The 27,337-nt window shown below is 41.1% G+C and overlaps 1 protein-coding gene across 2 annotated transcripts in view; it reads right to left on the bottom strand.

Annotated features, from left to right (window-relative positions):
• The window catches only part of LOC103124484 (engulfment and cell motility protein 1), a 131,892-nt gene that overhangs the window by 87,349 nt on the left and 17,206 nt on the right, over positions 1-27,337 (bottom strand). For both annotated transcript variants that reach the window (XM_060195863.1, XM_060195864.1), the window contains exons 3-4: positions 19,871-19,911; positions 18,481-18,553 (exon numbers count right to left, since the gene is read on the bottom strand). In XM_060195863.1, the coding sequence (XP_060051846.1) occupies positions 18,481-18,553; positions 19,871-19,911 (114 nt within the window). The remainder of the gene's footprint in view (positions 1-18,480; positions 18,554-19,870; positions 19,912-27,337) is intronic.

Here is a 27,337-nt window from a genome sequence, read left to right as displayed (position 1 = left end):
AGCAGTTTTTGTTGTGTATAGGCTATCCAGGATATGGTCCCAAAAGGCCCAAGACATAGCAAATACAAGATGACATACTTGAAAGCATTTTTCCTGCTGGTCAAAATTTTTGCAGCAACTTTTTGTTCTTAGTAGCTTGCTTTCACCAGATGTACATCTAATTCTGACTTTAACCAACTGTATTCAATTATTCCTTGGTGATTGAAAATTATGGTGCCACCATGGTGGGGGTGGGGATGGGGATACAGCCTAAACTTCCCTTTCATGTAAGGATGGAGAGGGGGAGAGAAAGAGAGGAGAGAGAGAGAGGGAGAGGGAGAGCGAGAGAGACTAAGCTAGTTTTGAAGGAAGGATGCCAAAAAGGTTCAGAAGTCATTGCCAATATTCTCCTACATAGACACCCTAAAAGTATGCAACTAAAGCTAGATCTCTCTCTCTCTCCTACTCTATGATCACTGCTGTATCAGAGTCCCCGTCTAAAATAAATAACTAAAGATACAAGAACTATATTAACATTAATAGATCCCTTATTTTAAAATAAAGTACTTACTTTCTCAGAATGGAACATTGACATAGTTGAATCATCTCTCACACAGTAATTTGGGTTTTCTTGTTTGTTTCTTTTTTAATCGCCATCAGGGTTAGCACTGAGGCTTGGTGCCAGCACTAGGAAATCCATGGCACCTGGTGGCCATTTTTTCCTTTTTTTTTTTTTTTTTTTTTTTAAATCTTTCTATTTTATTTTTACTTGACAGGACAGAGAGAAATTGAGGTGGGAAGGGAGAGAAAGAGGGAGAGAGAAAGAGAGATACCTGCAGACCTGCTTCACCACTCATGAAGCATCCTCCCTGCAGGTGGACAGTGGGGAGCCTTGAACCTAGATCCTTTGGTATGGAGATATGTGTGCCACCACTCAGTCCCCCCAGTAATTTGGTTCTTGAAGACTGTGATTTGCTATCATGAAAATAAAAACAAGCACATTGACTTTTAGTTTATGTTACTGCATGATCATTTGCATTAGAATGATTTGTTTGTATAACAGAAGACACCAGAAGGTCTGCATCTTTTTCCTTCTCCACTGCTATTGGTATGAACTGAAGATGGATTCCTACAACTGATCAAATTCTTAGATATAGTTTTTTTTTTTACTAAGGTGTGTTTGATTCCATGAGATTGGGTTTAAATATCCTACAATTAAATTGCAAGCATTTAAAAAATATTATTGAATCTTATCCAGCACAGTATGTATGTGATTATGTATGTGACTATGCATACATGTACATACATACATACATACACTAAGTTTGGAAAAGATAGCCAGTTGGGAGGCAGTAAGAGCCAACAGAAACCATTAACACTTTTTTTAAGGATGTAAGAAGAGCATGAAGGGTCATTTATGCATTCTGCCATCTCCTCCACTGTGAACAATCTGAAAGTGCATGCCCATATTCTGATAACTGAATTAGTCAACACCGTACATAATTTACCATGCTACTAACCTGACTGTCTAATCTTACAAAAGTAATTGTAGGGAGTCGGGCTGTAGCGCAGCGGGTTAAGCGCAGGTGGCGCTAAGCTCAAGGACTGGCGTCAGGATGCCGGTTCGAGCCCCCGGCTCCCCACCTGCAGGCAGGTCCCTTCACAGGCGGTGAAGCAGGTCTGCAGGTGTCTGTCTTTCTCTCCCGCTCTCTCCATTTCTTCCCCTCCTCTCTCCATTTCTCTCTGTCCTATCCAACAACAACGACATCAATAATAACTACAACAATAAAACAACAAGGGCAACAAAATAAATAAAATTAAATTAAAAAAAAAGTAATTGTATTGTAGAAAATCAGCAACCAAACTTCCTCAAACACCTCCATATAAAGCTCAAGGAAGCATGAAAACCACGATCAGGAACCCCAAGGCAGAACACGCAGCTTTTGATTGTAAGGCACTTGGAGCTTGGGATCCCACTGATGGGAAATCGCAAATTATCACACAAATAAAACAGTTAAGCCGCAGTTTAAGGTAACAAAAAAAAAAAAAAAAAAAAAGGCAGATCTCTCATTAACTAATACAGGAATCCAGGAGACAATAATTCCTTTTGTATCAGGGTGAATGGAAGAGGTTTAGAAGAGGGCTGAATTCAGAATCAAAGCTCTAAAACTGAGGTTAAGAGTATTCCAGTTAAGCAGCCAAGGTTTCTTTCGACTCCAAGAATTTAAGATTAGTAAGGAGAAGAGGATGCCTCTCCTGCAATGACAGCCCTCTAAGGGCACAGCTTCACACTGTGAATTTGCTGTTAAAATCTCATCTAAGAATCAGTGAATATGTCATTTCTTCTCTTTATCCTAAGCACCTAATCTAGGACCTGACATATAACAGGGAAGATAAAAGGGAGAAGAGGACTGAATTCTAAATGAGTATTGTTTCACGAAAGAGAAAAGAAAATATGTATCTGGGAAATAGTAAGCAAACGTTAAGGAAATAAAAGGATAATAAAAGGAAATAATTGACTGGCATTAGACTGGGATGCATCTTGATAGCCTGATGTGCAAGGACATTGAGCCTCCTTCTGTCTCATCAACACTGAAACCAATCAAAAGGATGCCCGAATTCAGGAGCTTAGACCTGCAAGCCAATGAGAATTCATGGGATAGTCTCTTGACAAAACAAGAATAAAGGGAAAAACCCAGAAGATGCTCATGTGTATGGTGGTACTTACAAACACGGCAGTAAGATCTGGGATTTGTTAAAAATTATTGAGCCCAACCATTGATGTACTTTAATAGAATCTCTAGATTTGAGGTGGTGATACACATATATGAATTGGTTATGCTGCTTTGGAAGAAAAAAAAATACTAGGTTACAATTTGATATGTTTTATATATGATATACTTTTACTGAATAAAAAGCAAACTATTGTGCAACTTTGTAAATAGAAGCCACTGCATTGCACATTTTAAATAGCTAGAAACTGTGATGGGCTATATCTTAAAGAATTGTTTAAAAAAAAACTAAAGGGAGCCGGGTGGTAGTGTAGTAGGTTAAGCTCACGTGACACAAAGTGCAAGGACCCGCCCAAGGGTCCCAGTTTAAGCCCCCAGCTCTCCACCTGCAGGGGAGTCGCTTCACAGGTGGTGAAGCAAGTCTGCAGGTGTCTATCTTTCTCTCCCCTCTCTGTCTTCCCCTCCTCTCTCCATTTCTGTCTGTCTTATCTAACAACGACATCAATAACAACAACAACTACAACAACAATGAAAAAACAACAAGGGAAACAAAAGGGAAAATAAATAAGTAAATAAATATTTTTAAAAAAAACTAAAGCACTAAAGTTCAGGTCGTACTTAAAAGATATTACTTGTCTAAAAGCTCAGTGTATTTGCTTTCTTCATCTAGCTACCACACATAGGTGAAATTAGATGTTTGTCTTATTCCTACTTATTTCACAAAGTCTAATTCTCTGTCTATTCATGCTGCTACCAAATAGTAAACATTATCCCTACATGTTAATGCGAATCATAGCAGACATCATCCATGCATATTAATGTGAATGATAGTGGTCCAAAAATATAAACTGAAAACCAAACTGAGTCCTAAATCATACCCCTAATAATTTTTTTTCAAGCATGGCCTTCATCAATATCAACTGACATATCAACTCTCTCTTTACCTCTATACTGAAACCTTGGTGAGGGAGCCAGGAAAGAGCTCACCCAGTATGGCACTCATTGGACCACCCGGAAGGACCTAGGCTTGACCCTGGCACCACACAGAAGCATAGGAGCAAGGAAGCAATGCAGTCCAAGGGAAAGAATCAACAGGAACTGTGTAGTGGTGTTAGGATACTTTTTTTTTTTGAGCCTCCAGGGTTATCACTGGACTCGACACCTGCACTACAAATCCACTGCTCCCAGCGGCCATGTTTATCATTTTGTATTGGCTAGGACAGAGAGGAATTAAGAGAGGAGTAGGTAATACAGAGGGAGAGAGGAAGACAGAAACCTGCAGACCTGCATTTCTGCTTGTAAAATCATCCCGCTGTAGGTAGGGAGCAGGGGCTCGAACCCGGATCATTGTGAGGGTTCTTGTGCTTAGTGTTATGTGCGCTTAACTGGGTGTGCCATAGACTCAATGCCAGGACACCTCCTTCTTTCTCTACTCGTCTTGCTCTTCCCCCTCCCTTTCTCTGTGTAAAATTGACCAAGCAGACCTGAGAGTGGCAGAATCATGAATCACACATGTGCAGCATCCTGGTGCCAAGTGCATGAAAACTAAAAACACATCAATAAGGACAAGTGAATATGCCTAGTTTATCTTCCTCCTACACACACTGAACTAACCTAGATCCAGTCTCTAACATTTGGCACTTACGACTTGCTAATTGGAGAGTTAGCATTCTTCTGTCCTTAACGTTGAGGCCAACTTGGAGTTCAGCACAGTTCTGGGAGCATTCAGGAAGTCAATACTTGTGTCGGTTATCAAACATAGGCATGCCTGGAGTTTTTCTGCCTGGCATAGTCTTAGGTTATAAACTGGACGGTGCAGGACAAGCATCTTGTCTAGGAGAAAAAAGAATTCCTCAAAGACCAAGGATAGTCACAGAAGTGGCTTATACAGCAGAGTGCATTTTTAACAATAGTCAGGTCTGGTCATGAGCCAAAAATCAGAAAGCAAGGAAGATAGAGTCCTTGTTCAAAAGGTCATGGTGCAGGCAGCTGATCTAAGAAAAGAAAAGTAAAGGGGCAGCAAAAGAGAAGTGCTTGGAATCATGGAGCCTAGCAGAGCCGAAGGCACAAGGCAGGATGGGAAGCAGGGACATTCTTCTTGGCTGTCACCGCCTGTGGAAAGTCAGTCACTAGCAATATTCAGGTCAGACAGGTGATAGCTGGTGTGAGTCACACCTGGCTGAGGTGTATGTAGCTTCTGAGACCAAAAGAGTAGCTTCTGCTTAGAAAACACACGCTCTAGTCACGGGCAGCAGGAGAAGGAATACTATACAGGGTTATGTGGCTAGCTTAGGGAGTTTACAATGCTCTAGGGCCTGAGTTTATTCAAATTAAAATGGTTATCTAATGGATATTCTTTTTAAAAAATTGTTGTCTTTACTTATTGCACAGAGACAGCCAGAAATTGGGGGGAAAAGGAATATAGAGAGGGAAAGAGACAGAGAGACACCTGCAGCACTGCTTCACCACTCACAAAGCTTCCCTCTCGCAGGTGGGGACTGGGGGTTTAAATCAGCATCCTTGAGCCCTGTAACATGTGCGCTCGACCAGGTGAGCCACCACCCACTTCATGAAGATTCTATAGACAGGGTAACTCTACTTGCATCAGGTGGCTAAAGGGGTAGGACTGAAAAGCTGCAAAGGGTCTTCCCTTTCACAGCAAACACTAGGCTGGATGGAGACACCACTCATCAGGCTGCCAGCATGCTTTGCCAGGTGTGTGGCCAACGTTTACACTCTGGCAACAGGCAGGAGATGTTGGTTTTACTTCTGCACTGCATCTTGGCTGGAGCTTGAAGGAATCATATGGGATGATCTCACTCACAGAGGGTGAAAAGTAAGAACAGAAGGGAAAACACAAAGCAGAACTAGTCTGGAGTTGGTGTACTGAAATAAAATAAAAGACTCTGTGGGAATTTTTTTTTTTACAAGAAAGGGAGCTACTCCCTGCCCTAATTCAACTTTCTAGCCCTTTTCTCTACTTTAACATCATTCTCTCTGACAGTATTCTTATCCAGCCTCAGGCTAGCTACCAAACTCAATCAAAACCACCATAGTTGAGTGCCTCCAGGAACATGCCTAAAATGGTTTCTAGCTTTCTTCTACCCTAAAATCCCTAATCTCATCTGCTTTAATCACATATATATATATATATATATATATATATATATATATATATATATATATAGGAAACATTAACAAAACCATAGGATAAGAGGGGTACAACTCCACACAACTCCCACCACCAAAACTCAGTATACCATCCCCTCCCCTGATAGCTTTCCTATTCTCTATCCCTCTGGGAGCATGGACCCAGGGTCATTATAGGATGCAGAAGGTGGAAGGTCTGGCTTCTGTAATTGCTTCCCCACTGAACATGGGCGTTGACAGGTCGATCCATACTCCCAGTCTGCCTCTCTCTTTCCCTAGTAAGAGAGCTTCCCTAGCGGAGCTCCAGGGCACTCTGATGGGGTTGTCTGTCCAGGGAAATCTGGTCGGCATCCTGCTGGCATCTGGACACTGGTGGCTGAAAAGAGAGTTAACATATAAAGCCAAACAAATTGTTGAGCAATCATGAACTTAAAGGCTGGAATAGTGCAGATGAAGAGTTGGGGGGGCTCCATTTTGTAGATAGCTAGTAGGCATATTTTAGTTATATTCCAAAGGGCCTGTGGCTATACTAGGTTTTTTTTTTGTTTTTTTTTCCCTAAGCCTGAAATCTGATATGCAGGTGGATCTAAATTATTGTCTGAGGAGATGATGTCATGGCTGGAGAACCAGAAAGCTGGATCAGGGAAGAGAGTAGCTCCCAAATATGGGAAAGGCGTATAAGTATTGTTGACTGTAACCCCCATCGATTTGATTTGGTCTGGCCCATATTAATCCTACTTTTTGATTCCTGTTCATTAACCATCCTTTCTCAACTTAGGTCATGCCACCTTCAGACACCAAGTTACAGATGCTACCGTGACTCAATCCTGACTTCTCTGGGCAGATGACCTTACCAATGTGTCCTGGACCCTCACATCTCCAGAGCTCTGGTCCACTAGGGAAAGATAGAAACAGGCTGGGGGTGTGGATCAATCTGTCAATCCCATGCTCAGTGGAGAAGCAGCTACAGAAGCCAGAACTCCTGCCTTCTGCTCCCCATAAACAACCTTGATCCATACTCCCAGCCGGGGAGAAGTGATAGGATGAAGATAAGAGGACTCTGCACTCCAGCTCCATCAGCACCCGGAGAGAAAGAAGGAAAAGGAGAGAGATATATGGAGGGAGTTATGATGTCATGAGTGGTTTAGAGGGGAAGAGAGGAGTGCATCAGAAAAAGAAGGGGCAACTATGTATAAATGTGGACAGAAAGTTGTAGAGAAGATGGTTGGCCCATGTCTACAACCTTAGGGGAACTGTGGTGGGTTGCAGTGGGGAGACTGAAGACTCAGAACTCCGTGGTGGGAATGATGTGGATTCAAGCCCCTGCTGACATATAATTTTGTAATATAAAAACAAAAAATAAATAAATAAAATAGAAAATAAAAAAGAAGATAAATAGTAGCAGAAGAAAATAAAAAAAAGACTCTATGGTTTGGGATAGTGTTCAGGTCCTACAACATGCTGGCAGAGGAAGTTGAATTGTTATGGGGGGGTGCTTATGGCATGGAGGGACACTATAGCTCTGATGTGTGTCCTCTCTCTCTTCCTCTCTCTCATCCCCCTCTCCTTTTTAGTTTCCCTATCAGAATGAAAGCAACCCAGAGGGATAAAACTGAGCATGTATGGCCCATGTTCAAGGCCCCACTCGCCACCTGCATAGGGGAATGCTTCACAAGAGCTGAAGGAGGTCTGCAGGTGTCTATCTCTCTCCCTCTCTATCTCCCCCTCCCATCTCAATTTCTCTCTGTCCTATCAAAATAAAAATTTGTAAAAGGGGTGGTGGTGGTGAGGGTGAGGAATGGCTGCTGAGAGAAACGGATTCATAGTGCTGAAACCGAACCCTTATGATAAACATGATGGCCATTAAAAAACAAAAAATCTGAGCATATACGGAGCTCCTAGGACCTGAAGAAAGAAAGGTCAGGAGAGAGGGAGGTGGGAGAGGGAGAATATAGAATGGAGAGGGAGAGAAATCAGGATGTCAAGCTCCTCCATTTTCCTTTCTTCTGACTCCCTCAGGGTCCTTTAGCTACACCTCTCATTTTTCTTCTTCTTTTTAAAAATAAATGTTTATTTATGTGTTAATGGGCAAGGAAGGAGGGGGGGAAGGCAAGAGAGAACCAGAAAACCACCCTGGTACAGTGGTGCATGGGCTCAAACTCAGGCTATCACAACTGTGAGTCCAACGGTTTGTCCCAAAAAGACAGCACAGTGTTTATGCAAAAGACTTTCATGCCTGAGGCTCTGAGGTTCAGTTGCTGTCACTACCATATAAGCCAGGCTTAAGTAGTGCTCTGGTAATAGCAAACCAAACTAAAACTGGATCTTCACTTCCTTTTTTTTTTTTTCTTTTTCTTACCACAGTACTACTCAGGACTGGCTCATAGTGGTACCAGAAAATGAATCTAGGAGCCTCAGGCATGAAAAGCCTTTTGCATAAATATTATGCTGTCTCCTGGGCCCACATCTCCACTTGCCTTATCTCAATCCTTTCTACAGACACCTTGTGTACCTCCGGCTCAGGTTAACCGGCCCTGCACTGAACTTGCAGGAAGGTTTACCTGGCATGATACCATAGCAACTTAGACTCCCTACGTCCTTACCATTTTAGCAGACTTCAGGAGCCACTGCATCTCTCTTTGTTTCACATTCTCAGGAGAGAATATGGGAGGATGCCCTTAAGCACAAAAATTAAGGTTTAACGCTTCTGATCCCAAAGCGGCAACCACATGCCGGTGTGACATGTGATGCCAAATCGTAGAGCTGCCCCTCCTGGGTGCCAGTCAAGCAGAGTGGTTCCCCAGGAGAAGACAGACTTCAGTTTGCTTTATACTTTGTTCACTGGTGGTGACCGCACATCTGTGCATGTGTACATCTGTCTGTGTGTGTCTGTGGTTGTGTGTGTACATTGCATTCTGTGATACGTTGTGCAGACCTTACATTACAGGGAAAAACACACTCCCAATCTGAGGCTTCCTGACACTCCTTCCTAACATACAGAATTTCACACTCACTCTCCATAGTTAATCACTCTCTCTGTAATGATTTTCAGTGACTATGTATTTATTTATTTATATGTTAAAGGACAAAGAAAACCTGAGAAGGGGTGGGAAGGATAGAGGGTGAGGGGGAAGGAGAGAGAGAGAGAGAGAGAGAGAGAGAGAGAGAGAGAGAGAGAGAGAGAGAAAGCACTGCATCACTACTTGTGAAGATTCCCCCTTGCAGGTGAGGAAGTCAGGGGCTTGAATCCATGTCTTTATGCATGATACTATATACACTTAACAGGATGCACCCTGACCAAGGTCAGTGGTTTTCAAAGATTTCTTTTTATCACAACCTAGCTAAGACTATTGCTACATTAATATGAATGTACTTAGAATAAGTATTTTCACAAAACAAATACATATAATATTCTGACCTTTTCCTACCTCAATAAAAGCCACTTTCAATGTTCCTTCAACATACCAAATTTATTGGATATCCATCAATAAATCATGACTCATAGTTTGAAAAACAAAACCCAAATTACTTCTATTGTTCTATAATCCTATCAAACAAAATGAATATATACCTCCTTGTAATAATCAAGATAATAGAAACTTCCTCAATCTTTTTCAGGTAGTGTTCTTAAGACACAATATTCTATAGTTTAGCTCCTTACAAAAGATGAACCAGTTGGCCCAGGTTATCTTTTGCTAAAAAGGACATCAACACAAACAGGTGGGTGTAAGCCACCACAAAACCCCTCATGCCTTCAATTTGACAGCCTAGGTCTATCATACTATAAGGCCATATTGTGAATGAAAACAATGATCCATTTTTATGACAACTGTCCTGAGCCAACTCCGTGATAATCCATGTTCTCTTTCTCTGTTTGATTTTGTGGTTTGTTTTTTTTTTTAAGATTTTATTTATTTATGAGAAAGATAGGAGGAGAGAGAAAGAACCTGACATCACTCTGGCACATGTGCTGCCAGGGATGGAACTCAGGACCTCATGCTTGAGAGTCCAAAGCTTTCTCACTGCACCACCTCCCGGACCACGTCTGTTTTGTTTTATTTTGTTCTGTTTTGTTTGTTTTGTTTTACCAGAGCACTGTTCAGCTCTAGTTTGTGGTAGTTAGGGGGACTGAACTTGGGACTTGGAAGCTTCAGGCATGAGAACCTGTTTGCATAACCATCATGCTGTCTACCCCCACCACGTTCACAATTTGTCCAGAGACTATCTACTTGGGTTAGCTGACCCAAATTAGAAGTGCCATCCATCCTCTCTCCCTCTGTACAGGGATAGAATGACTTCTCTGGAACATAATAGCCATGTTTTAAATCGAAAGGGAAAAAAAAAGGCTCTACTGGTAGTAAGTGCACCTTACGGGAACTACTTAAACAAAGCACTTAATTCAGCACTGGTGGTCAAACTGGGTTCGGGGGTCAAGGTGCATATGAAATCTAGTACTTCCAGGAGGATGAAAATATGGAGAGAACAAAATCAATCAGACAAAAGCAAAATAAACACATATATACAAAACATACAGTATGGATGCAGAGGAAATTAAGGAGCAAAACAATACAATGGCAGAGTCCATTTCTGTCTCTAGCACAGAAACTGGTATGGTTCCCAGCTGAGGATGGCATGGTACAGGTCACCAAATTCCCTGCCTGCCCCATAGCACAGGCTGAAAGTGTAGCTTACTAGCTCTGAAGCCAAAGAGTTCTTGGATGAAATTCCAGCTGCTTCTTTTACCCCGGAGTGTCAGCTAATCCCTCAATAAAACACAGCAGGTAACAATAAAACCTAATTAACTGCCTTGCCGTCAAGATGCAAATAAAAGAGCTCAGGTGAAATGCTTTGGTGATAGAAGCCTGTATTCAACAAATGTCCAGGGCAAGTGTTAACACCAAGCCCCAAACAATCATACAAACTAGCCAGAGACAATGACAACAGCTCATAAGCAATGTTCTGTCCTTTAATGACTACATTTCCAATTCATTTCTCTAGATTCAATTCAGGTATAATTAGTCTGGTACAGAAACTACTGAACCTGAACACTCAGGACTAAAGGAGAGCAAAGTGATTTTCCTGTTGGCCTGAAAACAGTATCTGTACAATGGCATTGCTTTGGACAGTCAGAAAATTAACAGTAAGAAAGGCAAGCGTAAATCTATCCTCCTACTGCCTAGAGAATGGAAGGCTGCCTGTGCTAACACCCTCCAAGTTTCCTTCGGAAGAAAATAAGGAACCCATAGGCTGAAAATGGGAACCAAATGGTGCACAATGCCCAACTCCCCCTGACCCCCACACACATTTTATCTAATTCTTTTAAAAAAGTAAACTCCATTGGGATATTAAAAGCAAACACAATTTGTAAAAAAAACCAAGTGGAACTACATCAACGAAAATTATTAACTAAAGGAAATCTGTGAAATCAAAGAACATACTTGCAAAATATTTATCTCTTAAGTGGCTAATGACCAAAATGCACTAAAGACCTGCACACCCAATGAACCAGACACAACCATCCAAAGAGATCTGTGTACCTATGTTCATAGCAGCACAATCTGTAATAGCCAAAACCTGGAAGTAACTCAGGTGTCGAATAACAGATGAGTGGCTGAGCAAGTTGTGGTCTATATACACAATGGAATACTACTCAGCTATTAAAAATGATGACTTCACCTTCTTCACCCTATCTTGAATGGAGCTTGAAGGAATCATGTTAAGTGAGATAAGTCAGAAAGAGAAGGATGAATATGGGATGATCTCACTCATAGACAGAAGTTGAAAAATAAGAACAGAAGGGAAAACGCAAAGCAGAACCCAGACTGGATTTGGTGCACTGCACCAAAAGTAACGGACTCAGGTTAGGGGTGGTGTGGAGTTCAAGTCCTGGAAGACAGAGGAGGACCTAGTGGGGGGGTGAATTGTTATGTGGAAAACTGAGAAATGTAACACATGTACAAACTACTGTATTTTATTTTACTGTTGACTAGAAACCATGAATTCCCCCTATTAAAAAAAAACTGTACAAACCAATAGCAAACGGCAGTTCAATTAAAAAAAAATGGACAGAGGAACTAACACTAGACATGTTTGCAACAAAGATTTACTCATGTCCATTAGTTACACACACAGGCACTAAATAACAAACACCATTAAGAAAAGGCAAATCAAGACCACAATGGGATGTTCTGCCTACATGTCAGAGTGGCTGTTATCAAGAGAGAGGGAAGAGGATGAGGAGGAGGAAGAAGAGGAGGAGCAGAATTATTTATTAGACATGGAGTAAAGAAACTGGGGCCGGGTGGTGGTGCACCTGGATGAGTGCATACGTTACAGTGCCCAAGGACCCGGGTTCCAGCCCCAGGTCCCCACCTGCAGGGGAAAAGCTTCACGAGTGGTGGACCAGGGCTGCAGGTGTCTGTCTCTCTGTCTCTCTCCCTCTGTCATCCCTTTCTCTCTCGATTTTTGTCTGTCTCTGTCCAATAAATAAATAAAGATAATAAAAAACATTTTTTTTTTAAAAAAGTAAAGAAACCCTTTGTGCACTGTCAGTGGGAATCAAAATTAGTGCAGTAAATATACAGACACTCACAAAATTCCAACTACCACATAATCCATAAATCCCACTTTGGGGTATGTATCCAAAAGAAGTGAAATTGGAATACTGATGGGATACCAGTACTTGCATAAATATCACAGGAGCCAAAATACGGAGACAATATAAGTGTCCATCTGCAGATGAATTGATAAAGATGTAAAATGAGTCGTATATACATAGAATGGCATATTATCCAGCCAGGAGAAACAAGCCAATCCCATCTATCCCTTTTAACAGCATGGATGGGCCTTGAGGGCATTATGGAAGAGAAGGGATGGACTGTACCAGGTGCATGTGGAAACTTACAAAATAAAAGTGCATTTCATAAAAGCAGAGGGTAGAAAAGTGGTTGCCAGGATTTAGGAGTGAAGCAAGAAATGGATTATGAAGAGTTTAGTAAAGGGGCACAGACTTTAAAATGTAAGATAAGATGAGCATATTTAGAGATCTATTGTAAAATATGGTGACGAGTTGGTAACACTGCATATATAACCGAAAATTACCAAGAGAGTCAAACTAGCACCGAAACAATGATATATATATAAGGGGAAATATTAATCAGCTAGATGGTGTAGATAACTTTCACAACGTATGTGGGTATCATCAGATAAGCACAATTTTTTTCTTTTTTGCTTCCATGGTTATTACTGGGGCTTGGTGCCTGCACTAAAAATCCACTGTTCCTGTGGCCATTTTTTCTGATTTTTTTTTTTTTTTTTGGATATGACAGGAAGAATTTGATAGGGATGGGGAAGATAGAAAAGGAGAGAGAAAGAGAGACACCTGCAGACCTGCTTCATCACTTGTGAAGCGACCCCTCTGCAGGTGGGGAGCCGGGGGCTTGAACCTTGATCCTTGGCGGGTCCTTTTGCTAAGTACTATGTGCACTTAACCTTGTGCACCACTGTCTGGCCCTCTAATTCTTTTAATTATTCCTCCAAAAGCCAAAAGGCAACTTACAAAGCACGACTGATTTACTTTTTAAACTTTCTCTCTCCCTCTCCCTCTCTCTGACATCATACCTAAGGCGGAACATGAAACTTATGTGTAGCCAAATCTTTACTTGCTCTAAGGCATTTCCATGTAATCCTGAATGCTGCTTAACAATTTGACATTTTTTCTCACTGCAGTGAAAAACCAAAGTGAGTGGTCTAATAAGTAAATGAAGACTATTTAGGAAAACAGGCTTGGATAATGTGAAAAAAAAAAGAGGGGAGTGTATCTTCTCAGGATCTCAGAGCAGCATCTTAAGCATCCACTAGTCATAAAACAAAAAGTGTTAGTTTGTCACATTCTGGCTGAAGAATTTTCCTTCTTTCAAAGTACAAGTATATTTTATATCTTTCAGAGGAAGGGACTCTACCCTACCTCTTATACAAAGGCACATCAGTCACTAAGAACACGCAAAAGTTTTAAAAATTAGTCACCAGTAACTATGGTAATGAAAATATTACCAAACAACTCATTGGGTTGTAAATAACTAAGATGAGACTAAATATGTGATTTTTAATAATGGAAAATAGACTGAGGGTTATTTGGAAATAATGGAAAATAGACTACACGCTAAGACGCTTCAGTGATGTCTAGATCTGAGGTTCTTCCTGGAGGGTCACAAGAGCACATACCCCGTGACAGCTGCAGAAAGGACTGAGGACATTTGATTTGCAAAGGGCTATGATTTGGAGGATGAGTCTTCTCCATCCCTAGATAGGCAATAAAAGAATAATCCCTGTTACTGCCTGCTGCACAGGGACAGGGGCTAATAGGCAGATGCTTGTATAATCAATTCTAAGCTATACAAATAAATAAAAACGAGGGCTGGGTGATGGCACACTCAGCGGAGCACACTAATCAGCGTGCACACCTGTCTGGGCTTGAGCCCCCACTCCCTACCTGCAGGGAGGAGGCTTCATGAGTGCTGAAGCAGGGCTGCAAGTGTCCCTCTTCCTCTCTCCCCTCAATCTCTCTCTGTCCTATCAAAAAAAAAAAAAAATATATATATATATATATATATATGGGGGGATAGCCATCTGGAGTGATGGATTCATAGTGCCAGCATTTAACCCCAGCAATTAGCTCTGATGACAATATATATTCAGTACTAACAATGTCTTCACCCTTGCCACAAGGTGCTGGAGAAAGTTTCAGTGCTATGTCTCTTTCCCTCTCTCTTTTGTCTCTGTTTCTCTTTCCTTCTTTTTTTTAAAAATTTATTTATTTGTCTTTCTTATTTTAATGTATTTAAAAAATGGAAACACTGACAAGACCATAGGATAAGAAGGGGATAATTCCCACCACCAGAGCCCCATATCCCATCCCTCCCCTGAGAGCGTTCCTATTTTTTTATATATATTTATTTTCCCTTTTTGTTGCCCTTGTTGTTTTTCATTGTTGTTGTAGTTATTATTATTGTTGTTGATGTCATTGTTGTTAGATAGACTAGAGAGAATTGGAGAGAGGAGGGGAAGACAGAGAGGGGGAGAGAAACACAGACACCTGCAGACCTGCTTCACTGTTTGTGAAGCGACTCCCCTGCAGGTGGGGAGCTGGGGGCTCAAAACGGGATCCTCAGGCCAGTCCTTGAGCTTTGTGCCAAGTGTGCTTAATCCACTGTGCTACGGCCCAGTTCCCGCATTCCTATTTTTTAAAGCTCTGGGAGTATGGACCCAGGGTATTATGGGGTGCAGAAGGTGGGAGGTCTGGCTTCTGTAATTACTTCTTTCCCCCTTTCTATCTGAGAAAGTTAGCTAGAAAGCCTTGGCGATGACAAAAAATAAGAATTTATTTTGGCAAAGCAAGACTTCCACTGATTGTCAGAGAAATACAAATAAAGACAACAATGAGATACCTGTGAGAATTCTCCTGTGAGAATGTAATACATAAGAAACAACAGCAATGGGAGTCGGGCTGTAGCGCAGCGGGTTAAGCGCAGGTGGCGCAAAGCACAAGGATCGGCATAAGGATCCCGGTTCGAACCCCGGCTCCCCACCTGCAGGGGAGTCGCTTCACAGGCGGTGAAGCAGGTCTGCAGGTGTCTATCTTTCTCTCCTCCTCTCTGTCTTCCCCTCCCCTCTCCATTTCTCTCTGTCCTATCCAACGACGACGACAACAACAATAATAACTACAACAGTAAAACAACAAGGGCAACAAAAGGGAATAAATAAATAAATAAATAAATAAATAAATAAATAAATAAAAGAAACAACAGCAACAACAAATGCTGGAGAGGTTGTGGGGACAAAGGAACCCTCTTGTGAGAATTTAAATTAATCCAACCCCTGTGGAGAGCTGTCTCAAGAAATTACAGAAGGCTACAAGTGGACCCACCCTATGACCCTGCAATTCCTCCCCTGGTGATGTATCCTAAGGAACCAAACACACACATCTAAAAAGAGCTGTATATACCTATGTTCATAGCACAATTTTTAATAGCTAAAACCTGGATGCAGCCCAGATGTCCAACAACAGATGAGTGGCTGAGTAAGTTGTAGTATATAACGGAATACTACTAGGCAACTAAAAATGGTGACTTCCCTTTTTCACCTCATCTTGGATGAAACTTGAAGGAATCATGTTAAGTGAGATAATCCAGAAAGAGAAGGATGAGTATGGGATGGTCCCACTCACAGACAGAAGTTGAAAAATAAGAACAGAAGGGAAAACATAAAGCAGAACTTGGACTGGAGTTGGTGTATTGCACCAAAGTAAAGGACTCTGGGGTGAGGGGGGGTGAGCTAGGGGGAGAGTGTCCAGGTCCCGGAACACGCTGGCAGAGAAGGACCTGGGGTGAAGGGCTGTCAGACTGTTACATCGAAAACTGAGCAATGTTACACATGTACAAACTACTGTATTTTACTGTCAACTGTAAACCATTAATCTCCCCCCCCAAAAAAGAAGAAGACTCCCCAGAAAATAACGAGGCTGACAAAAATTAATCGTTTTCTCATTAGCCTGAGAAAAATTTAACTAAAGCAGAAACACACACATATGGATTTTAAAATTGTTCCAGTATCAGTCACACACAAATACACCGGGAGTAATATTTAGTCCACAATTTCTACTTATGATAGGCAGTGACTGTCTCTCTAGAAAAATCAGCCCAGAGCCTTTTTTTAAGTGACTGAGTATTCACATCAGAATTCCATAGAAAACCATAAAAATTCAAAATCCTAAGTGATAACCAAGGCATTGTCTACCCGAGTCTCTGAGGACATGCAATTTAAAGTTTCATTACACAATGAGATACTCGTATTCTAGATTCAGAGGACCCATCATGCTCTCAGCAATCTCCAATAAACCAAGGTCTCCCGACATTATGACGTGATAGTCAGGATGGAATAGAAGCCAGTACAAACTAATCAAAGGTAGGAGTGCTTATGCTATAATGGCTTTGGGCTGCATCCCAGGGTAAAAGTCCAGTCTGACACAATGTATCATATGTGTGCATATCGCACGTGACACAACCATTTCACAAATAACTCATCTATTTCATCATATTACACTGAAATGTTAATGTGACTGTAACCAAGCTTGTTCATTTTTTAAAAAATTTTTTTAACCCATGAATAGATTCTTTTTTTTTTTTTAACCCATGAAGGAAGAGTTTCAAGGGGGCATTTCCAGGCTCTGGCTGTCCTCCCTCCCAGCTAAACCAACCCCCTCCATCCCAAGTCCCCAGCATTCTCCTCAGGGTAGAGAGATTAGTGAGAGTGGAGACAGGACTCTTGTGACTGCCTTCACTTCACACCACCAGGTGACTTCACCAGTGCCCTTAAGGTCACTCTGACCTAGATCAAAGTTTGAAACTTGAGTTGTTTTGTTCTTCAACCTTCCTGAGTTCACATTCATCCACAGGTAAACCACTTTGTCTTGAAAAAAGCTGTTCGTTCTAACCTACCGGACAAGGCTATATGTTCCAGTAGCATAGTACTCACTCCAATGTATCTCAGCAATGCCTCCATAACACTGAGTTCAAATTCTAGAAATGTTCATGGGTGGGAGCTGGGAAGTAGTGCACCCAGGAAAGAAAGAAAGAAAGAAAGAAAGAAAGAAAGAAAGAAAGAAAGGAAGGAAGGAAGGAAGGAAGGAAGGAAGGAAGGAAGGAAGGAAGGAAGGAAGGAAGGAAGGAAGGAAGAAAAAAGGCTGTACGGAGCAGTGGATTCATAGCGCTGACACTGAACCTCAGCAATAACGCTGGGGGCCAGTAAGTAGCATGAGAAGACAAAGACGTAGACTTGCTCAATTTTACCATTTACTATCCCTGAGATACTGGCTAAGTTGGCTGATGTTATGGCAAATGAGAAGATTGTGTTCAAGTTTCTTGCAGTTGGCAAACACAGGTATTACACAGGTCTTTTTATGAAAGCAAAAGAGTGTAATATAAAACGTTGAAAAAGCAGAAGCCATATGTAATGTATATAAGGCCTTCTACATATAATAAAGATGGAATAAATGTTAGCCTTCCATTCTATCAGAAATATCTAATTAATTTTAGTTGCTGTTGAAACCACTGTTGTCTTCACAATTCCCTCCTACTCTTCCAAGTTTCCTAATGAGTAAATATCACTCAAGAGGAAAGCAGAGTTCACGAGAGCCAGGAAACACTCCTTGCCTACACAATGCCATCTTTGATAAGACTTCCTGTCACATTTTAGCTACTTTCAGGAGGGCTTAGAAATTGTTCTAAAATAAGTCTGAGAAAGGACTAGCTAGATCAACCCATTAAGTATCAAATAAATGCTTTAATCAAGCAGTAAGAAAGATAATTAGTATGCTCACTGTTGAAAGGCAAATGTAATTGCTAAAGCAGGACAAAATAAACATATTTGGTCTTCACACTTGAATGGACTATTGCCTTGTTGATGTTCAAGTAGCTGCTGTTTGCTTTGTAGTGTCTCTCTCTGCGAGCATAATAAAGACCTAAAAGTTTAATCAACATGTCTAGTTTTGAACAGAGGAAACATAAGACATTTAATTTCCTTAAAGGTTAGTGTCCCAGATAAAACAACGTCATTGACCTACCTTTTCCGTGATATAGAAGTTTGAACTGTCGGCATGCTGAAGAGCAAAATATTCATGATTGGCAAGAGACCACCTTAAAATACAAATATAATGTCAGAAAAACAAAAAGTGATCACTCTGATTTTTAAAGTATAACAAGGCTAAATAAGTTGGGTACGAGGAGGCGGGTGGCAGCATACCTGGTGAAACACATATAGTACTAAATGCAAGGACACTCGCAAGGATCCAGGTTCGAGCACCCAGCTCCCCACTTGCAGGGGGGAGGCTTCACAAGTGGTGAAGCAGGTCTGCATGTCCTCCCCCCCACTCTGTATCTCCCCCTTCTCTCTCAATTTTTCTCTGTTCTGTCCAATAAAGTGGAAAAAATGGCTACCAGGAGCAGTAGATTCAAAGTGCCAGCACAGAGCCCCAGAGACAACCCTGGAGGCAAAGATAATAGTGATAATAATAATTTAGATACATTAGAATTGGGACTGAACCAGTAACAATTATACCTGACAATGAACATCCTTGAAAAAAAAAATGTGTGGCATAAGTTCATCTTTCATTACCCTGAAATTTAACATCTCGTATGAAGCTCTCAGAGTCTTACTTGAAGCCTATCACTCAGTTTTAAGCACTTCACCATCCCAGCATTGAAGCTGGGGGACAACACATTTGAAGTTACATGCCTCTCTATTTTGAAGCAGTGAGGCAGAGAGGAGAAAACAAAGGAAATACATGCAATTTTAAGTTTTTGATAGTTGTTACATTTTCAATTGCCTCTGTATTCCACAATTTCCAACTGGTAAGCTTGTCACATATCAAGACTCTAATTAAGCATCCCAGGTTGTTAATAAGTTCCAGCTAATACTCTACTTATAATTCTGCTTTTAAAGTAAAAGAATTGCATGAACAGCTTAGTGAACTTTCTGTTAGAATGTTAGGGGAGCAGAAATAAGATAATATATTATTGTGAGGTTCCAAGTGGCAGAACAAAGACCCACTGGCTCAATTTTAAATCACCTTATCTCCTTAGTGGGCCTATTTACACCAGATGAAGTGTGATTTAGCTCAGGACCTTTAACCTCTTTCATGCTGAGTAGGCTAAATGAACCACAACTTTTCAAAATAAATAAAACCAACTCCAATGTTCATTTCACACTTTTCTACTCTTTGAGGGGCAAGGGGAGTGAGTGTGTGTGTGTGTGTGTGTGTGTGTGTGTGTGTGTGTGTGTGAGAGAGAGAGAGAGGGGGGGGGCATGGACATACAAATCTTACAAACTATTTCTTAATGACTTTGGACAGGTCAAACACTGACTTTCCAATTAATATTTCACAATCACATGTAAACATTGCATCTCAACTAGTGAAGTGAAGCACCTTAGTTGAGTGCTGACTGATAACTCACCCGTCACAGACTTCCTTTATTATTGCAGACAGTGGCTTTTTCTGCAAAATAGAAAAAAAAAAAAAAGGAAACACTTTCTGTCAGTTTCATTTCATCATTTTTAATTTTTGAAAACAAGGCTAATAAAAGTTATCAAATCAAGAAGAATTTACTGATACACTGCTGTTCCTAGCTGTTGTGGAGTCTATTTTTTTTTTCTCAAGATAATATCAATTAGCCATCACCACCATACAGAAATAATTTATTAACCCCAGGGTCCATTTTCTTTATGTAAAATCATTAGTTGAACAGAATATATATCATATTTAACTAAGATGTATTCGACCGAGATGAAAACACAGATATGAAAGGCAGCGGAGGCTTTCAAGGTCAATAACAATCAGATTGCCTCAGGACTCTCGAATATGAATCAGGCAACTAGCAACTTGGTTTTATGTAAACAAGGTTGGACTCATGAATTTTTTTATGAGATTGTGTGACAAATGGAATGTGAACAGTTGTGAAATTGTTTCTGTGAAGTCCACAGAATCCTTCCCCCAACTGTGGCCCTGACAAATGCCAATCCCATGGCAGCTCAAGCTGGCCACACTCCAGTAATGGGACCATGACACCCATGTCCCATGGTGTCAACTGGCAGCTGTCCACAGCTGTGCTCTTGGCCTAACAGTCACAGCTGCGCCTTCCCTGACTGCAGGCGGAGGGAATACAGCAAAGAGACACACACAGCTTGCTCTGAGTTGCTGAAACTCACTCTGCTTAAAGGACGACAGATCCACTCGGCCTCCTGGGGTGAATGGTAGAGTGTCACCCAAATGAACAAATCATAGACAAGACACAACTGGAAAGGGAAGTCCAAAAACTATAGCACACGGTCTGGAATTTTCACAAGCAACCATAAAAAGTTGTCTACTGTCCCTTTGCAGGAGTGGGTATGAGGAAGATGTCTGAATCAAGCAAAACCGGTTCAAATCCTAGCTCTGTCAGCCTGTCTATAGTGTGACCTGCAATCTCCCTAACTGCTAATCCTTAGCTAGTTCCGTAAAGTGGCTATACACCTATTCGTAAACGTCTCAGGGATGTTATGATAATTAAATGAGCTTAATATAATGGGTTAAAGACTCAGAGAAGACCAGAACTGCAACTTTAATGACCTCTCAAATAACCAGAAAGAACTCTATTTTCCCCTGGACACAATGTCACTATGTCTTATCTCTTGATGAACGCTATAAGCCATTTTTCTAAAGGGTCTAGAATTTCTACTTCAGTCCTCCATGTCCCTTCAGCACACTCTCTCTAAGAAGAGCTCTAGTCTCTATGACTAATTCACTGTCATGTATTTTTTTTAAAAAGTTTGCTTACGACTATAAACCTCATAGGCAGAGGGGGAAGTAAGAATTGTTGGGGAGTGGAAGATGGCAGTGTATCCCTGACAACTGGAGACGGCTTCCTCTGGAATAAGATGAAGCACATAAGGTGAACTCTGGACTATGCGTGGCGTATGGCACCAAAGCAAAGGACTCTGGGGAAGGAGAAAAAGGGACAGGATCAAAGAACACTGAGAAATTGTAGTGTCTCCTAGACACTAGTCAAGGGGGAGAGGAGAGGGTGTGCCTATGTGTTAAAACCTATATTGTAAACCATTACATTATTTATAAAATAAAAATAAAATAAAATAAACCCCACTTCCCTGCCCCACTAGGGAAAGACAGAAACAGGCTGGGGGTATGGATCTGCCTGTTACCACCCATGTCCAGCAGAAAAACAATTACAGAAGCCAGACCTCCCACCTTCCACAGCCCATTAGATCTTTGGTTCATACTCCCAGAGAGATAAAAAAAATAGGGAAGCTTCCCATGGAGGGGATGGGACATGGAACTCTGTGGCGGGAATTGTGTGGAATTGTACCCCCTCTTATCCCACAGTCTTGTCGATCATTATTGAATACTAATACAAAAACCAGAAATAAAATAAAATATTTGAAATAACACAGAGTTCTCAGTGAAATTATATGTTACAGTTTGAATCAAGAAACATAATTATCCTCATAGCCAAATGAAAAATGAACTTCAGGAGCAAAACTTTCACCTTAAGATGAAAAATTTGCACTTTTCAATTGTCAGAAACCTTTCCAGACTACCAACATTTCACAAAGACCTATGAGTCTCCTGGTCTCCAGATGTTATGTTTGTAGCTTCAAAATCAAAATATATTCATATTCATCAACTGGATTTCAATTTCAAATTACATTGAGCAGCTATGGAATTGACTTGGTTGTCAGCACAAAACTTGTATGCATGAGGTTCTAAGTTCAATTCCTGTCATGACATACACCAGAGTGATGCTCTAATTCCTCTCTCCTCTCTTTTCTTCCCCTGTCTCTCTCATTAATTAATAAATCTTGGGGTCGGACAGTAGCACAAAGGGTTAAGCGCACATGGTGCAAGGACCAGCATGAGAGTCCTGATTCCAGCCTCAGGCTCCTCATCTGCAGGGGGAGTCACTTCACGAGTGGTGAAGCAGGTCTGCAGACGTCTGTCTTTCTCTCCCCCTCCTCTCTCCATTTCTCTCTGTCCTATCCAACAACAATGACATCAATAACAACAATAACCACAACAACGATAAAAAAAAAAAACAACCAGGGCAACAAAAAAAGGAAAAACAAACAAAAATATTTGCAAGACTACTTTGAAGCAATAAGCCAGCCTGAGATAGCATTACTACAGAGGTAAGAAAAAAGGCATCTAAACTAATCCTCAGGACCAGGCAGGCATCCAGTATACCTGGTGAGCAAGGACCAGGTTCAGGCCCAGTGAAGACTGAACTCCAACAGGTGAAAAAGCAATCCCCAATTGAATGAATGATACCAATAACTGACTGAGTCCACAGGCTGTGGTGACACAATATGCCAGTGACTATGGACGGAAACCCCGACACAGTGGTGACATCAGCCTTGGCAACAGAAGGCTGACAGTGTGCAGTGATCTGTGCAGGCGCGTGGTGAACTGTAGGCAGATCCAGACTGTTCTGGTGTGCAAAGCATTGTAGGGTAGGCTGAATAGACTTAAAAGGATGGCAGCTGGAACTCTGGCTCTCTCTGGCTGCGGCTTCTTCTCTTGGTCAGAAGCTTCTTCTGGTCAGGTGCACCATGGCTATTTCTCCTGGGAACTGAACACGTGTGACTCTGTTAGCTGGTAAACTTTTAGACCCCTCTACAGCCATGAGCAACCTTTACCAGGGCCGATAATTGTTTATCTTATGGGACTAAACTTTGATAACCATGTTCAGACTTTATAGATCTATCGTACGCTTAACCCTTGATGATGATTGCTTATTTTGCCTTTTACCTGTTTCACCCTAATAAACCGTATATTGATTAAACCAGTTCCCAGCTCCCAAGTGAATCCTTTTACACCTCCGCAGCAGCCCCAACCACCAAACCCCTTATTACGATAATTTACAACAACAGGTGAATGGCACCATTCTCATTAATAGGACGGAACAGGATACTCCAGTTAGGAAACACCAGTCTGACATCACTCCTTTTCTCACGGATCCTATTTAATGGTTTCTATTTAATAAGTCCTCCTAGACCAAGTTAAGTTCCAGTACAAATGTTCTGCCTCTAGATGTCTTAGTTTAACATCTGCCCAAAAGACTGCATAAGATGTTTCTATCTAGCTAAGACTTGAAAGTAGGGTAACAAGTGTAACAACTTGATAGCATTCTGGAGGATACACTTTGCTATTGCCACTTCACTGAGAGAAAAAGTAAAGGGGAGAAATAAAATATGTTCTACAGGTCCAAATAACTCACTTCAACAGAGCTCGGTATTGTCATGTGCATGCCAGGTGCAAGCCTGACTGAGTCTCACCACACTGAAGGGAACTTTGGTGCTATCCTCGTTCCCTCTTACCCTCCCTCCTTCTCAACCTTTGCCTCTATTTAAAAAATGTTTCTGCGTTGATTAAAATCTATAGACATTCTCTCTATGACTTCACAAACCCTAACTATAACTGCTGGTAGACTCTACTTGAATATGTGAAGGCTCCAATACTTAAGGCACTTTTAAAAAAATATCTGAGTATGTTCCCATAACCTACAAAGCATAACAAAATTCCGTAAGTATTTTCTTTGGAAAGTCATACCTGTGAGCTGAGATGGAGAAATCAGGAATGTTTTTCAGGATATGTGTGAGTAATTGAGGATACCTGCATACTGGCCCCATGACCAGACACTTGTCCTATTTCCTTTAGCAACCAGACGATGTCATCATGCAGCATATAGAGTATTTCCCTAGAATAGCCTCAGAAACTGAAATGTTCACAATGATATGTTTCATTGTAAGACAATGTTTCATTCTGACACAGGTCTGTTTGGTAAAGTGCCAAGTATCAACAACTATATTCAGATAGTAATTTGGGGGATTTTCTTGGGGGGGGGATTTATGCCTCCCATTCTTTTTTTTTATTTTTAATTTTCTATATTTATTTGTCTTCCCTTTTGTTGCCCTTGTTGTTTTTTATTGTTGTTGTAGTTAGTATTGTTGTTGTTATTTATGTCGTTGTTAGATAGATAGGACAGAGAGAAATGGAGAGAGGAGGGGAAGACTGAGAGGGGGGAGAGAAAGACAGACACCTGCAGACCTGCTTCACCACTCGTGAAGCTTTCCCCTTGCAGGTGGGAAGTAGGGACTCGAACCTGGGTCCTTGCGCATTATAACATGTGCGCTTGACCAGGTGCACCACCACCCAGCCCTATGCCTCCCATTCTAACAACTCATATTTTCAAACGAGGTCTTTAGCTGAATTGCCATCTCTTAGGAAATAACTGTTTCTTAAATGTTACTCAAATATGGGCCTCTGTAGTGGAAAATATGCATGTATCCCAATTAATTCCTACATGCATAGATCCAATATATACACTTAATTACGAGTTTGACAGAAAACTAGGTGTTTGGGATATAAGATCCTTGTCAAGAGCCTGATATGTGCACTTACTTTTTTAAAAGGTTTGTGTTCAAATCTGCAGTCATTACTTCTTCAGGTTTTAACTGAGTGGCTAGTGTTTCAGAATATGAATGAGAATAAATATAAGTATTTAGGGATTGAGTATACTATAATAAGTTGCTGAAGATATTCGACAGTTCTCTTTTATAATCTTATCTTTTATTTTAATGTATTTTATATATATTTGTTTTCCCTTGTGTTGCCCTTGTTGTTTTTTATCATTGTTATAGTTATTGTTGTTGTTGATGATGTCCTTACCATTTGATAGGACAGGGAGAAATGGAGAGAGGAGGGGAAGACAGAAAGGAGGAGGGAGAGAAAGATACCTGCAGACCTGCTTCACTGCCTGTGAAATGACTCCCCTGCAGGTGGGGAGCCAGGGGCTTGAACCGGGATCCTTGCACCAGTCCTTGTGCTTTGTGCCATGTGCACTTAACCCTCTGCACTACCACCCAACTCCCAATATTCGACAGTTCTTAAGGATGTAAGCCATTCTAGTTAAGGGAACTCGTGAAATTGAATTTCTATTTAGTCTTTTCATATCAACATATACAACAAACGAACCAAATAAACAGTCATGGTTATTCTAGCAGACAAACTTTATAGAATGTTTTTCAGTTTACAGAAAATACATTTTTGAATTAAACATAGGATTAAACTATAGGGCTTTTTGTATTTGTTGGTTTTGTTTTTGTTGTTGCTGCCAAGGATATCTCTGGGGTTTGGTGCCCGCATGATGAGCCCACCTCTCCTGGTGGCCATTTTTCCCTTTATTTTTTTCTTTTTCTTTTTTTTTTTCTTTAATTTCTTTATTGGGGAAATTAATGTTTTACATTCAACAGCAAATACAATACTTTGTACATGCATAACAGTCCCCAGATTCCCATATAACAATATAACCCCCACTAGGTCTTCTGTCATCCTTCTTGGACCTGTATTCTCCCCACCTACCCACCCCAGAGTCTTTTATTTTGGTGCAATATGCCAATTCCAGTTCAGGTTCTACTTGTTTTTTCTCTTCTGATCTTGTTTTCAACTTCTGTGTGGAGTGAGATCATCCCATATTCATCCTTCTGTTTCTGACTTATCTCACTTAACATGAATTTTTCAAGGTCCATCCAAGATCGACTGAAAACGGTGAAGTCACCATTTTTTACAGCTGAGTAGTATTCCATTGTGTAGATATACCACGACTTGCTCAGCCACTCATCTGTTGTTGGACACCTGGGTTGCTTCCAGGTTTTGGCTATTACAAATTGTGCAGCTAAGAACATATGTGTACACAGATCTTTTTGGATGGGTGTGTTGGGTTCCTTAGGATATATCCCCAGGAGAGGAACTGCAGGGTCATAAGGTAGGTCCATTTCTAGCCTTCTGAGAGTTCTCCAAACTGTTCTCCACAGAGGTTGGACAAATTTACATTCCCACCAGCAGTGTAGGAGGGTTCCTTTGACCCCACACCCTCTCCAGCATTTGCTGCTGTTACCTTTTCTGATGTATGACATTCTCACAGGAGTGAAGTGATATCTCATTGTTGTCTTGATTTGCATTTCTCTGACAATCAGAGACTTGGAGCATTTTTTCATGTGTTTCTTGGCCTTTGGGATCTCTTCTGTGGTGAATATTCTGTCCATGTCCTCCCCCCATTTTTGGATGGGGTTATTTGTTGTCTTGTTGAGTTTGGCAAGCTCTTTATATATGTTGGCTATCAAACTCTTGTCTGATGTATGGCATGTAAAGATCTTCTCCCATTCTGTGAGGGGTCTCTTGGTTTGGGTAGTGGTTTCTTTTGCTGTGAAGAATATTTTTTTCTTTCTATTTTTATTTGGCAGTACATAGAGAAATTGAGAAGGAAGGGAAAGAGGGAAGAGAGAAAGACAGACACCTGCAGACCTGCTTCACCACTCATGAAGCTTTCCCCCTGCAGGTGGGGAGCGGGGCTCGAATCCGGGTCCTTGCTCACTGTGATGACGTGTGTGCTTAACCTGGTGCGCCACCACCCAGCCCTCCTAAACTGTAATTTTAATTTTGCATAATTATTTTCAATATTTTCCACATAAGTTGTATTATTAAGCCTATTTCTCCAGTCCCTATCTTTGTAGTTTTATGCTTATTACTCCTCTTCTCCAGATGTCTATTACCTGTTATGCAAATAAGCAGTCCCTCACACATACTGGCGTTGTAAAAATTAAAATGGCATATGTAAAATTCTCTGACAGTACCTGGCACACAGCAAGGCACTGGATCAATGTCCCTGTGAAGAGGGTCTTTAATTTCTTATATCCAGTTTGGATACTTTACAGGTAACTTACTTTCCTCTTGAAAAACACATTTTCATTGTCTCTGCTTGACAGAGACAGCCAGAAATTGACAGGAAGCAGAATATAAAGAGGGAGAAAGAAAGAGAGACACCCGCAGCCCTGCTTCACCACTGTAAGCTTTCCTCCTGGGGAATGGGGGC

The sequence above is a fragment of the Erinaceus europaeus genome, chromosome 8, assembly GCF_950295315.1.
Source record: "Erinaceus europaeus chromosome 8, mEriEur2.1, whole genome shotgun sequence".
In the NCBI taxonomy this organism is placed as follows: domain Eukaryota; kingdom Metazoa; phylum Chordata; class Mammalia; order Eulipotyphla; family Erinaceidae; genus Erinaceus; species Erinaceus europaeus.
The sequence above is the reverse complement of the archived record's forward strand: the minus strand, read 5'-3'. Positions and strand labels throughout refer to the sequence as shown.